Below are 14,884 nucleotides of genomic sequence, written 5' to 3' on the forward strand. Positions count from 1 at the left end.
GTTTCACAAAGAGTGTTGGAGGACTTGGCTTGGACACTCTGCTGAGAACTCATCTCTACAACTGTGCCAATAGGGATTCTTGTAGGGAGCCTGGAGAGAGAGGGAGGACTCAGACTGTGTGTGTTTCCTGTGTGCTATTAAGGGAAATTGTGCTTGATGCAGAGAGCTGCATCTGGAAGTATTGTGTGCATCTATTTTTGTTTAAAGTGAAGGTCCCTCTCTGGTGTCAGTGGTGAGGATTCAAGCTCCTTGATTACTGGCCCAGAGAGGAGGTGTCATATCTGGTATGCAGTTTTGTCCTTTAAAAATGTTTTCCCTATGAAACAGTTGCATCCTGTGGTCCAGAGTTTGATTCCCTCAGCCTTCATCTGTCCATTGTGTAACCAGATTGTGCACTGGGGCAATTGGGATTTTGGACTAGGTTCTATAGCGTCCTGGACTGCAAACCTAGTAACTTCCTCTTAACCTTATTGAATGTAGCCATGTTCTAGCATAGGTTCATAGGTAGGTACTAGGCTGTCTGCCTGAAGGCATTTATAAGCCTAGCCATTATGTGTTTGCTTTCGCTGCCCCCTTAGATTAGTTCCCTATGCCTCTGTCCAGCAAAACCACTGAAGTGATCCCTGGGCTAAACTTTCTGTTTCCCATTCCACTCGTCAAGGTTTCTTTTGAAGAGTGTTAGCGAGGAGCTCTGCCTAATGTAGATTGGAATCTTGTTCCAAAGCATGGGAAGTCTCTGGGACAGGAATCTATCCTTCCAACACATCCTATTTATTGTTGTGGTGAGGTTTAGATCCCTAGAGCATGTGGCTCGAGGGGATAAGGTTTTCTTTAGGTGGAGCATGTCCATCAATTCTGGGTTAGACATGGCCTTGTATGTCAGGCAGAGATCACCTCTGAGTAGGCAGTATGCAACCAAGTACAGCTGGAGTTTCTTCAGTCGAGCTGCATAGGGCATCTGTTTGAGGCCAGTGATCCTCTTGGTGAGGTACTTCTGTGGTCTTTCCAGCTGTTGCAGGTGTCTTGTAAGGTACATCCCAAATGGGGCCTGTACTCTACGATAGGTCTGATGAGTGATGAGTACAGGGGCACAATGACCTCTTTTGATCTGGATGCGAACCCTTTTGTGATTGGGTGGGCCACATAGAAGGATTTTCTAACCAACTTGGCAATGTGATTATCAAAGGTGAGATTATTGTCTACTTGGGTCCCCAGATCCCTTATTACATCTTCTGTATTTAGAGGACTACCACCTATGGTAGTTTGTGGGTACATTGTTTTTTCCAAAGGGGATGACTATGCACTTTTTGGCATTTAGCTTGAGGTCATGATTTTGACACCAGGTATCCATCTCGGTGAGACCCTTTTGGAGGATGTCTGTGTCAGCCGGAGAGTCAATTATACCCTTAGTTTGCAGTCATCTGTGAACTTGGTCAGCCATAGTCCTGTGCTTGCCTGTACCTCTGAGAAGTATATGCCGAACAGGAGGGGTCCTAGGACTGAGCCCTGGGGAACACCACTTGTAACTGGTTTACAGTCGGACCTACCTCCCGCAACTCTCACCATGTGGGTTCTCTCTGTGAGCTAGTTGGCAACCCATCTTGTGATGTAGGGGTTTATGTTCAGGCTGGAGAGCTTGTCTATAATCCCAGAATGGGGAATGGTGTTGAAGGCCTTTGTGAGGTCTAGGTAGGCTGTGTGTACCACCTTTCCCTCGTCTATAGCCTTGGTAACTGTCTCAAAGAAGTCCACCAGGTTTAGGAGGCATGATCTGCCCTTAACAAAGCCGAACTGGGTAGGGTCCAGTGTTTGGAGGTTCCCAATGTTCATAGGTTCATAAGTTCATAGGTAGGTACTAGGTTATCGGCCCTAGGGCCCTTACAAGCCTAGCCAAAAAATGTACCCTGGCTTTCACCACCCAAGAAAATTATTTTCCTGTGCCCCTGTCGAGCAGAGCCACAGAAATTCACCCCGGGGTGAATTTCCCATTTCCCATCCAATTCTCTGTTAATGGGTTCCATAGCCTTGTAGACCAAGCTAGTCAGGCTTACAGGATGATAATTCTTGGGGTCTGTTGTGGCTCCACCTTTGCAGAGCGGAATAACCATTGCTGTGCACCACTCTAAGGGTACATAGCCTGTGGAGAGGCTGAGTTTGAACAGTGTGTTTAGGTGAGGGGTTAGTTCATCTTTGAGCTCATGTAGGACGCAGCCTGGGACACTGTCCGGTCCCATTGATGCTGTGTTTTTGGCTTTGGAGAGGACTGTTTTAACCTGAGTGTCTGTGATTTCAGGGACTCTACATTCTTCTGGTATGGTTATGGGCCCTTTTGGGGGTGAGAGGGGGTGAAGTTTGTGCTGAATCTGTCTGCCAGGATGTTGGCGATAATGGTCGGTTCAGTGTATTTTGTGCCATTCTGCACTAACTCCGAGCAGATCTGAGCATTGCCACTTAGATTCTTGACATAGCTAAAGAATGCCTTGTGGTTATCTTTGGAGTCCTTGGCAATTTTTCTTTTGAAGCTCACTTTGGATGATTTTATGAGGGATCATAGCTTCTTGCTGATACTGATCAGGGATGTTTTCCCTTCTTTGGATTTTACTCTTTTCTGTACTAGTTTCCTCCTTCTGTTGTATAGCTTGTTTATGGCAGGAGTCCACTAGACTGGTTTCCTTTTCTTAGAGGAGTGAGTATTGGTTTTGCTTGGGATAGCACAATCCATGTATTCTTGTGGGTGCCCATAGAATGCATTAGTAAAGGATTTTGCAGCTTGGACAGTGTTATCCTTTAGCATGGGGGCTTTGAAACTTTCCACCTCAGTCTTAAGTAACATGAAGTTTGCTTTTGAAAAGTTTTTCACGGTGGTTTCCTTGTCCAGGGGAGGGGGCGGAATGTGGATATCCAAAGTGATTTGTTTATGGTCAAATCTTACCAGCAAGGGGTTGACCTCCGGTGTGGAACACCAGTCGCCCATGTTGGTGATGACCAGGTCCAATATGTTGCCACCTCTGGTGGGAGTGTTGACCAGTTGAACCAGGGCATTTGACTTTATAAATTCTAGGAAATGTTGGGCAAGGGAGTTAGTCTATTAATATAAAGATGAAGTATTTAATGCTATATTCTAGTTTAATGATGTGTTTTTGTTTTTATTTAATTGTAGTCATTTTGTATTTTTTTTTATTTTATTTAAATTATATTAATGTATTTTTTTAAATTTTTTTGAATTTATTTTTTTTTTTTAAATGTACACTAGGTGTCATTGTGCCTATAACTACATTGGTTAACTGTCTTTTGTTTGGTCTTTTGGTGCCTTAACTGTACCTTAGTCTTAGCTTGCTCTTTCAACCTCTCTCCTAATATCATCTCTTTCCTCTCTCTCTCCCTAGCCCCCCGTGGTTCCCTCCTAGCTTCACCGCACCCCTCCTGTGGTTCCCAAGACCTGACATCTGGACCATCCACTACAGAACCACAGTATTACCAGTACCTACCCAAAAAAAAAAAAAAAAACTAAACCTAAAAAAAACTCTAAACTCATAACACGTAATTCACTTAAAATATTATATTATCTTCGGTGTATACTGTAGATGTTCTAGTCACTAGAACACTGTCTAGACAAGTCCACTTTAAAATAAATAAAGGAAATTTTTTTTTTTAAATACCATTATTACCTGTACCTGTACCTGTAACCCCTCTGGCTGAGTTCTACCAGACTACTACTAATACCCCTGCCTACCCTAGATCTCCTGGTATGTAGCGCCTTCCTGCCCCTATCCCACCAGGTACTTGAGTAGTTCTCCCAGTTAATGTTTGGGTAATTCAAATCACCCAATATTAGGGTGTCCGGTAGGACCTTTATGTTTCCCAGTGTTTCCAGAAATGCGGAATGGGGGTCCTGGGATGATATGGTGGGTGATCTGTATCAAGCTACAATTTGAATTTCAGTTTTGCCTGTTAGTTGCACGTAGATGATCTCTGAAGCATCGTGCTGTGCCACTAACCTGAAGGTGTGGGTATCCTTTATGAATATGGATACGCCCCCGCCTTTTGTATTTCGGTTCGGGTTCTGTGGCCGAAATGTATGGTACGAGTTGTAGCCTGGTAGTGCTGGGGTGCTCTCTGGAGCCTTAAACTAGGTTTCTGTTACTGCACATAAATCGATTTTCTCCATACTGAGGAGTGTCTCGAGTGTGTGTATTTTGAGGTTTAGACTTTTGACATTGAGTAGCGTTACCCTCAGTTTTTTGTTACTTGTGCAATTTACGGCGGTGGGTTTGTCTTTTGAGCCGTGCCTAAAAAAGACACTATGGGGGTGGCAAGAGCCTTGGCCAATATTCGAAGGCCTAAGGGTGACAGGTGCAGGCCGTCTCTAGTGAAGCAGCGTGGCTTGTCGAGCATGTCATCCCAGACGGACAGACACTGGATCCCCTTTGAATGACACCAGAAACTTAGCCAGTTGTTGAAATCGAGAATTTTTTCTTTATACCATGGTATCATTCTTGGTGAGGGCAGGATGCTACTCAGGATCAGGGTCATACCGGCCAGGGCTACGTAATCAGAGAGCTCTTCCATGTCTCTTTTCATGTAGTCCAGGGAGGTACGGCTCAGGTCATTCACACCAACATGGACAATGACAGAGTCATATTTGTACTTGTTCTGGAGTGACCTGAGTGCTTGTGTTATGTGGCAGAACCTGGCACCCGACAGGCAGCTTAACAGTAACCTTCTCCTTATTCAGCCTAGTGAGTGGGTCGTCAGTGTGCCTGACTATAGAGTCACCTATTACTACTATGTTGGGTATGTTATTTTGCCTTAAGGGCTGTGATTGCATGGCACACTGGTTTTGTGAAGTATGTGTTTCATGGTTTGTGTTGGGGGGGGGGGGGTGGAGGTTGCTTGAATGTTTGCTTTGGTGGTCTCTGTTGCTTTTGCAGATTGTTTATTTAGAGCCTCCGAGTATGTTTTCATGTATGTGGGAATTGAAAGACTGTTAGCCTTTCTATAACTTAAATGATGGAATTTGTGTGCAAGTATTGTCACGGCTGTTTAAGTGTGAATGAAATTGATTACTAGGGTCCAAGGGTACAGGGCTTGAATCTTTCCACCTTCATTTACCTAATGTGCAACAAGTCACTTAACCAGGCAGTGTTTTGGGGAAATTTGGGTTAGGCTCCTCACCGGGACTGCATGTCTAGTAACTATCAACTTATGAACAAGCCATTTTGTTTAGCAATTACCTGAAGGGTAGGGGCAACCTTTTTCTAAGATTTTTTCAGTTAGGGACACAGAACTGTTAAGGTGCATCATTGAATGCAATGGAGCAGAATGAGGCAGCCTGAAAATGTAGTTGTCTAACGCATCCTTGTTTTCATTCACAGGTTATCTTTGAGCTTTCCCAGGGAGAACAAGACTTGATAGAAGACTTAAAGTTAGCAAAAAAGGTAATGGCAAAAGTTCTCTCTTAATCATTGTAACACCCTGATACAGCATGTTATGAAATGTCATTAACTGTCACTATACTTTATTGTACATTTAATGGGTGTCTACTAAGGCTGTTCTGTGCTGTGATTTGTTGTTCATTACACATTGCCTTGGAAGCGGTTTGCTCCATGTTTTGTTTCTCATGTGACTGTTGCACTTGGGTCTAGTAGCATTGCTTATTTAATATGTTTTTCATTAACTGGTCATATTTTCCAACTTCAGAACCACTCAGTCAGTGCTTGTCTTCTACAGTCCTTTGTATGTAACTTATTCTGCACTTTGTTGTTCTACAGGCTTACCATGATCCCATGCTGAAATTAAACATAATGACAGAGCAAGAGTTGAACCAAATATTTGGAACACTGGACTCCCTTATTCCTTTACATGAAGGTATGCATTCATTCAGCAAGTAAATGTCATGCGGAAAAATTACATCAGACTGAGCAAACAGTCCTCGTTACTGTTACTTTGTGCCATATGTCTGTATTTACAGAAACTTGTCAGGGAAGTCACTCTTATACTTGTGTTTATTTTGGTTAGATCTTCTAAGCCGGCTCCGAGAAGCAAGGAAACCAGATGGATCTACAGAACAAGTTGGCCACATCCTGGTGGGCTGGGTAAGGAAGTTTGTCCCTTGTTAAGCCAAGTAACCCAACTATATTTAAGGAGTGGAAAATAGTCTGAAAATGAATTTTTAGCTCTGTTAATTCCTGTAATGGTTTTCATTTTCTTTCCCTCTACCTATTCATTGTTATAAACAGAAAAACAAATGACTGCTTACAAAAATGAGACTTTAAAGTCTGAGGTTCAACAAATAAAGGAGAGTTGTTTAATGAATCAGACACCTGTAAAGATTTAATAATTTTATGATGGCCTGTGCAGATAATGTTTCTGTCTGTTCCCATTGGTCTCATTTGGACTCAGTAGTTTTAGAGACCTGGCAGTTGCCATTCAGGAGGCAAAATAATATACACAAGCTACCACTGGAGAGTAGATTTGCATGTTTATGTTAAAATATGCACGTGTCTGTGTACTTTACATAGAATGGGAAGGTGTCTGACATACATTTTTTCATGAGGAGAAACTACACCGATGCCATGGCTGAGAACTTTGTCTGTATGTCTCCATTAAGTTATGTAGTTGAAAGCTATAGGTCTGACTAATGATTACCCAAGGATTGCTGCACTTTGGAGCAAAGCTCTGTCAAAATGTTTCCTGTTTGCTTTTTAACTTTGTGGCTTTGAGAAAGTAGTAACTCCCATTCTCTGTAACATTTACCAATGCTTCGTAGTGAGGCGTTTGAACAACTAAAGTAAACTAAACTAAAACAAAATAGCAAATATGTCTCCGAAACAAACAGTGAATTCTGTTGTGTTTTTTCCGTTTTTTTTTTAACTTAATGTACCTGAAGAAATAAATTAAAATGTGAGAGGTGCTAGTAAGTGTGTGTTTTTCTTAAACATTAGCAAACAACAGCAGCTAGTCGTTTATTTTTTAACTATGTCCCCAGTTTTACATATGTCATCTGATGATAGAGTAGGGACTAACTACTCCCTTTATATCCAAAAGTACTTTTTCACAGAGAGGGTCATAGATCCGTAGAATGACCTAGTGAAACAGGTGATGAAGAGGAAGTCTGCAAGGCATTTAACAGGCATGAGACAGGTGGAAAATGGTAAAGGGGGAAGGTAGGGATGGTGTGGAGGGAGAATGTTAAATACACTGGAAAGGGCAGACTAGACAGGCTTATTGCCTCCTTTCGGTGTTATGCAAATGTAATGCAATGTAACAAATGTGCATGCTTCTACCAAAGCTGTCTTCTGGTGAAGGTACATAGCATTTTAATAATGTAGCAAAGAATCTAAGACAATACATTTTTTAAGTTATATTAGCTTAAAGCAGGGGGATGGGATTTGTTTAATGAGCAAGACTTTGGGGGTCAAGGGCTTACTGGGGACAATTTCATCATGCTTCTAAATGAAAGTCATGACTAGCTCATGTGACACCTAGTGCAAATCCCCAAACTGACACTACCTCAACTTAAAGTAAAAAAAAAAAGCTCTTCTCTGTTTCTGCAACTGCAGTAAGCTACTTGCTTACACTGCAATAAGCAGCTCACTGCATTTACTATCACAGACTCACCTTGCATTAAACACTTCAGTTGAGTTGTGAGTGCAGTATTGGCATGCATTTAACAGTGTGGCTACAGCAGTACAGCACCACCTGCATGTGCTAATCATGCCTGGGCAACCACCTCCTTTGCCTCACCCTATTAGTATCTCTGTTCCAAGTGCTAGATATGCTGGAGTGAGCAGTAATTAAGGGGCTTATCAATAAGGGTTATAGATTTTTAGCAGTTTAAGTTGGAGTTAACTTCACCAGCAACTCAACACTCAGGCAAAGACAAAAGAGCTAAACTAGTAGAATATATAGAACAGGAAGAATGTAAAGTTCTGGATGTTGTTTGTTTTTATTACTTAGTTTAACTGCATACTTTCTGTGGTTTTGGGTCTTTAATAGTCTCTATCTTTATTTTCTTTCTTTCTTTCTCTGTCAAAGCTAATTGCTCTGTGAAGATTGGAGACTGACAGGGAAGTATAGGAAACAAGATTTTGCTGGAGACTTTTTCCACTATGGACTCAACTTGAGTATTACCAGTTTGTACTTCACAGAAGAGGTCTGAAAGCAAATCCTGTCTCATATGTTGCATTGCATTTTCATGTCCTTCTGTGTGCATGTAACTCTAGTCACAGGTTTTTATGATACTGATATAAAGGACCACTGTTTGCAAATTTCAGGAGCCCTTAAAATATTAAAATTACTGAAAATTATTGAAAACTAACAAAAGTTTGATTTACTGCTGTTTAATTCAGTAGTGTTGTTTTGGAACCCAAGATGGACATGAGGCAACAGGTAGTGATATTCCAAGTAGGCACTCCTGAGGAATACACTGTGTAATTACTGTACAAGGGCAGATAACTGTTCTTCAGGTCACAGGTGGTGATATTTCACATAGGTACTCCTGAAGAATACATTGTAACTACTGTTCAAAGGCAGATAACTGGGCTTGAGGTCACAGGTGGTGGTATGACATATAGGTCCTCCTGAGAATTGCAGTGTAACTACTGTACGAAGGCAGATAACTGGGCTTGAGGTCACAGGTGGTGGTATTCCAACTGCTGTACAAAGGCAGATAACTGGGCTTGAGGTCACAGGTGGTGGTATGACATATAGGTACTCCTGAGAAATGCAGTGTAACTACTGTACAAAGGCAGATACCTGGGCTTGAGGTCATAGGTGGTGGTATTCCATATAGGTACTCCTGAGAAATGCAGTGTAACTACTGTACAAAGGCAAATACCTGGGCTTGAGGTCATAGGTGGTATTCCATATAGGTACTCCTGAGGAATACATTGCAACTACTGTACAAAGGCAGATAACTGGGCTTGAGGTCACAGGTGGTGGCATTCCATATAGGTACTCCTGAGAAATGCAGTGTAACTACTGTACAAAGGCAGATACCTGGGTTTGAGGTCATAGGTGATGTGTTACATTGATGGTCACTGGAGTACATTGACAGTCATCATATGGTTTATTGCTGGTTACTAGGTGCTCAGCACCAGCTCTCATCCACCTTATAATCTGAGGAATGCATAACCTCCCTTATCTAGAAGACTAATTGATCCAGGCACCAGCTAGGAAGGATGTGCAAAGGGCCTTGCAGTATACTGTTCACAACATGACCGACATCAGGTTCTCCTTGAATCTTTTAAAAACAAGACTGTTACAGGGGACCTCAATGATTTTCACTTGGACCATACTAGACACAGTCATCTGCAAACTGTTCCCTATTTCTCTGAGTGTTAAGCCCCACTAGTTGGAATATTCTTTTTCATTATAGCTAAAACTGTATGCATTACAGCCTGAGCATTCCAGGATGTTCAAGGGTACAGGTCAGCATGTGTCCTGATATTACAAATGACAAAAGTCAATATGAGGAAGAAATAGTGGGACCTCAAAAATCTTGGAAATGGCTCCAGCACTCACAGAAAAAATATTGCCACTGATGACCTGTATAAAAAATAATTTGGTTAGTGATCCTAGCAGATATTGAACAGTTCAGAGATGCTCTTTGCAATCATGGAGATTATATAGACCGTAACTGTGGATGCCTCAGACCTGGCCTTGGGTCTCATATTGAAAGTGCAGAGTGTGGTGCACCTGTATGGTGAAAACACAGGTAAGTATATAAAAGAGATGATTGTCTTATTTATTAATTTGTATTTATTGACATTTGATTACCAGGAAAGTCTGTCTGGGTAGCTGCCCATTTTCAGTGGAGGCCCAGAGAGAAAAGGTCCAAAGTATTACAAAAACATTTTAAGAATAATCATTTTACAATCTTCAAAAATAATACAAAAACATCAGTAGTGTAAATAATTATACCAAATTAGACATGAACACAGTTAAGAATAGATACAACTTATATGACAATGATTTAGTATTTAGAGAAATTTAGCCATTTTATATATAAATTAGAGGTAAGTTAATATAATACAAGCAGGAGGTGCATATGCAGTATGAAGTGAAACAAAAAAACAGGGTTATGGCATGTTTATAAAGAGTCGGGGAGAAAAATTGATTGAAGTAAGGAAGTGAGTGAAGAAGGGAGAGTAAGAAGTTGTGAAGGTATGAACAGGTCGTTGTGTCTTTCGGCTTTTAGGGGTTAGGGGTCGCCACAGCGGAACTCCGGTCCGCTAATGATTGGCAGCAGATTTTTACGTGCCAAGTTGCCAGCTCTGACGCACAACCTTCAACAAAGGTACGCCCATTCACGCATATCTCCACACAGAAGGCGCTCTAGCTGAGAATCGAATGGGACAATGTCTTACTGTGAGGCGACAATGCTACTGCAGCACCACCACCGCAGTTATTGAAGGTATGAACAGGTACTTGTTCATATTTAGGAATTTAGTCTGCCCTGGGGCTGAGAAAGAAAAGAGCCATATTTTTGCTAGGAAGTATTTAAGAATAGTTTTAAAGAACTGGAGGGAGGGTGTTGACCTGATGGATACAGGTAAGGAGTTCTAGGCCTTAGCAACATAGTATAAATACAAACCATGAGTTTCTTGTCATTGGATCATATTGACCAGTTGGGAACGTAGTTGTGTAAAATGGTATTAGCGCTGGACAAGCAGATGGATGCTAGATAATTACATAGGTGGTAAGAAGCTGTGTATATGTTAGTTGTTTATTATTTATTTATTTATTTGCATTTGTTTACCGGGAAGGTCTACTGGGCCAAGGTGAGCCGATTTTCAGTGGAGGCCTGGTGGAAAAGCTCCACAGAACAGTTGTATAAAATACAGTACAGTAGTAAACATAACACACAAGTCTTTGGTACATATTGACTCAAGAAGATTCAGCAAGTGATAACAGTGCGTAGTAAGTTTACAAGAGTACAAAATATGGAGTTATACATAGGTGCTATGTCTTAGTTAAACAAAACTAATTTAGCTTATAAACAGCTTAGGATACAGTATAAAATTAATAGATTATACAGTGAGAAAAATAAAAGCTGTAACTTCACTATTTAGTTCAGTAGATATTTGAAGCCTCTAAGTTCAATATTTAGTTCAGTAGATATCCCCACAATAGAGGGCTTAAAGTAGTTCTAGTGAAATAGAGAAAAAAAAGAAAAGAAAAAAAATGTTGCTGTTTAAAGATTGTGATGGAAATAGGAGTAGTTAAAGATACAAAGAGTGGAGGAAGAGTGAGTCAGGTTTTCAGGAGTGTGGTGTTGGTACATGTACCTTGCCATATGGAGGAAAGATGTTGCTTCAGAGTTTTTTGAAGCCTATTGGATTGCTAGAAGTCCTGATCAATTGTGGGAGAGTGTTCCACAGTTTAGCAACAGTAAAGGAATAAAGCACCTGGACAGCAGATAGGTTAGGTTTTTCTAATATTAGGAGTATCTGGTTTTCAGACCTGAGATGCCTGTTCGGGTGGAAGAGAGAAAGAAGCTTGGTAAGGGCAGGGCATTCAGTTGGCTTGAAGATGATTTTGTGGGCTGTGATTAATTGCAGGTATGAATTCTAACCAATTTAAGTTTTTTAGTGATATACAGTGGTGGGTTATGAAAGGGATAGTTCTGCAAATGTATCCACTTTATCATAAATTTTTTTAACAAGAAACATATTTATTAAATTATCACTTATGACATAGGCAGTCATACATTTATGTTAATGAAAACAAACCATATTGACATATTTTCAGTTGCAGAAATTATCCATCATTTATAATATATCCAGTCATTGTCAGTTAAACATTACAAAGTTCATTCAGTTCTTGCCTTCTGTTAAACCTCATTCCTCCCCCAAGACATTACTCTGCATGTATTGCTCCCACAATTCCCATTTTTCTATGCAATTGACTTCTACCCTTTTCTAAAGATCTCACTTCCAGTTCTTTTATCTCTGTTACTATATTCACTACTTCTAATGTAATTGGTTGAGACTTTGATTTCCATTTTCTAGTAATTGCTTTTTTGCCAACCACCAGAATTAAACCCCGCAAGGCCTTACTATTTGTAGGCAATTCCAATCCTGTATCACAGTTCAAAAAATATTTTCTTTAGTTAGACGAATTTGTTCACCCAGTGTTTCCATTAGAGTAGTTTGCAGGGAATTTGTAAAGTCTGCCAACTCAATACATCCCAAAAATAGGTTCTCAATTACCTCTTTCCTCCCCATCACACCTCTTAAATTTGTAATCTACATGAGGAAAAATTTGTTGAGAGTCTACTTGGGGTATAAAAATACCTGTGCAAACACTTCCAAGCAAAGATCCTAAATCTTCTAGACTCTGTTGCATATTTGGGAGCTTATGTATATCCCATATTGTTTCTTTGTGAATTGCTTATCTAATCTCTCTTCCCAATCCTTTCTAACCTCCTCTAAATATTTTTTATAGTCATGCAGTATTTTATATGGTCTACTAATTATCCATTTTTGAACAGCAGCTTCTGCTCTAGATTCTATACTCTTGATGTTAGTACTTGAAAGGGAAGGCAGTCTCTAGCTTGCAGTCCAAATGAGTTCTTGGCCTCTTCCCAGTCTGTTACCTTTCCTTCTCTAATTATTTGCTTCCAATGCCTTGACTCATTTGACAGTTTTCTCCAGTAAATTATTGTCCCCTCTTGTCTATTTTCTGTACCCCTAAGTGCAGCCATCTCTATCAGCAGAATCTCCTTTTTCTATCCCTGTGTTGGTTTAGTCCTTAGAATACTTTCTGCTACTTTATAAATGTAATATTCTGCATGGTTATTGTTATTCTCCTTAAGGGTTTACATCCAAAAACTTGAGCTTCCCTCCTGTTAAATCATCCTCCCTTTCCGCTTTGAATTACAGCTTTCTGCTTGTGTTATGTATAGGAGCCTTAACTCTGTAGCTCTGAAATACCCCTTCAAATCAGGTAATCCCAAACCACCTTGTTCTGTTGGAAGGATCAACTTACCCTATTTGACTCTTGCCCTCTTCCCGTCCCAGATAAAATACTTAAACTTTTTCTTAATTGCTTTCTACAACTTCTCCTCTGATTGATGAAAATATACCTGACCTGTGTATAAAACTAAAGAGACTAAAAACATTTTCACTGGTTGCATCTTGCTGTCCATATCCATAAAATAGAGCTGCCAATTTCTCAGTTTTTTATATTGTCTTTTGTTTAGTCTCTTTCTCGTCCTTAACAGAATCCTTTTAATCCATACTCCTAAGTACTTTATTTTATCTTGTCCCCATAAATATAGGCATTGCTGCTCCAATTGTGTGTGTGTATACATAGTCCACAGCTATTGCCTTTGTTTTACTTTCATTCATTTTGTATCCAGAAAAGATATGAAACAGTCTCAGAATGTTTCACAACACTGAAATGTCCCCTTTTGTTTTTATTAGGTAAATAATATCATCTGCAAATACAAACAACTTTTTTTGACTGCCATGCCAATTATATCTTTGAATTTCTGAGTCCCTTATTTTCTTTCTCAATGGTTCAAAATACAATGCAAATAACAAAGGGTAAGGAGGACATCCATGCCTGATTCCTCTTCCCAAACAGAACGTATCAAGAAGGAACCACCCCTCCCCTTTAATTTTTGCCTCTGATCCCTCATGTGTTCTCCTAATCAACATTATAATTTTATCAGGGAATACAAATGTTTCCATTGCTCTATTCATAAAGTTCCAGCTTATTCTGTCAAATGCTTTCTCTGCATCAAGGCCTAGCAACAACTGTAGTATTTTCTTACATTCTGCTTCCCTCTGGATCATCAGTGTTCTGTTAATGTTGTCAGATGTTTGCCTCTCCTCCACAAACCCACATTGATCTATATCTATCAATTTTGGTATCACATTTGCTGTTCTTTTAGCCATTATAGATATAAACACTTTATAATCATGGTTTAGAATCAAAATAGGTCTGTATGAAGCTGGACCTGATAGGTCTTTACCCTCTTTATGTATTACAGCCACCATCACTTTTCTACAGGATGTTGGTGCTTCTCCTTCTTTTAAAATACTGTTAAACAAAATGTTCTGGATCATTGTCACCTTCTTCACTCCTAGCTTCCAAACTTCCACAGGAATACCACCTGCTCCTGGGGACTTTCCTGTATATTGGTCACCATTTTTATCTCATCTCCTCCTATCCTAACTGCTAGTAATTGAGCCTCATCAGCCTCTAATCCCGGCATATTTAATTCTTCCATAAACATTTCCATTTGTATTTTTTCTTGATTTCTACATTTCTGTGCTTTATACAGATTTTCATAAAATTTCTGAAATATTTCTAATACCTCTACAGGATATTTGGTTGTTTTCCTTGTCATAGACTCCCTAAGCTTGGCAACAACCCTTTCTACTTCCTGTTGTCTGAGCTGTTGTGCTAAATGTTTGTGTGCTCTGGAGTTATTGATAGATATAGATCAATGTGGGTTTGTCAGTCAGTTAATAGCAGTCTTTCTAAACTCATGCATATTATCGAGTTAATCCCTTATTTTCACTTTATTGTAACTGTTCAAGTTTTGATTTTTTTGTGATGCCTGAAGGTTAGAAAGGATGGGAGTGCCATAAATTACTGAGGGTAGGAGGTTATTAGTGGCAAGTGTATTTTTAGTTGCTTTGGTTTTGGCTGTGTAAAGCACCCCTAGTCTTTGGTGATTTTTATGCAATTTTGTATATTTGGGTTGAATTTAAGGTGATCATCCACTATCATCCCTAATAATTTGCTCTGAGAAGTGACTTCAGTGGTTAGATTTCTATGGTTTCATGAGGGAGGGATTTAGGGGGAAAAAGTAGTAATTTTTTTTGGGGGGGGGGGTTGCACGAGTTGAGTTACAAAGCCATGCTTC

The 14,884-nt window shown here is 40.0% G+C and overlaps 1 protein-coding gene across 5 annotated transcripts in view; it reads left to right on the forward strand.

Moving 5' to 3' along the window:
- The window catches only part of ARHGEF3 (Rho guanine nucleotide exchange factor 3), a 3,017,585-nt gene that overhangs the window by 2,785,181 nt on the left and 217,520 nt on the right, over nucleotides 1–14,884 (forward strand). For all 5 annotated transcript variants that reach the window (XM_044078691.1, XM_044078693.1, XM_044078692.1 and 2 more), the window contains 3 exons: nucleotides 5,376–5,438; nucleotides 5,772–5,868; nucleotides 6,019–6,095. In XM_044078691.1, coding sequence (XP_043934626.1) covers nucleotides 5,376–5,438; nucleotides 5,772–5,868; nucleotides 6,019–6,095 — 237 coding nt within the window. The remainder of the gene's footprint in view (nucleotides 1–5,375; nucleotides 5,439–5,771; nucleotides 5,869–6,018; nucleotides 6,096–14,884) is intronic.

The sequence above is a fragment of the Protopterus annectens genome, chromosome 7.part1 (genome assembly GCF_019279795.1).
Source record: "Protopterus annectens isolate FY-2018-M chromosome 7.part1, PAN1.0, whole genome shotgun sequence".
In the NCBI taxonomy this organism is placed as follows: Eukaryota; Metazoa; Chordata; order Ceratodontiformes; family Protopteridae; genus Protopterus; species Protopterus annectens.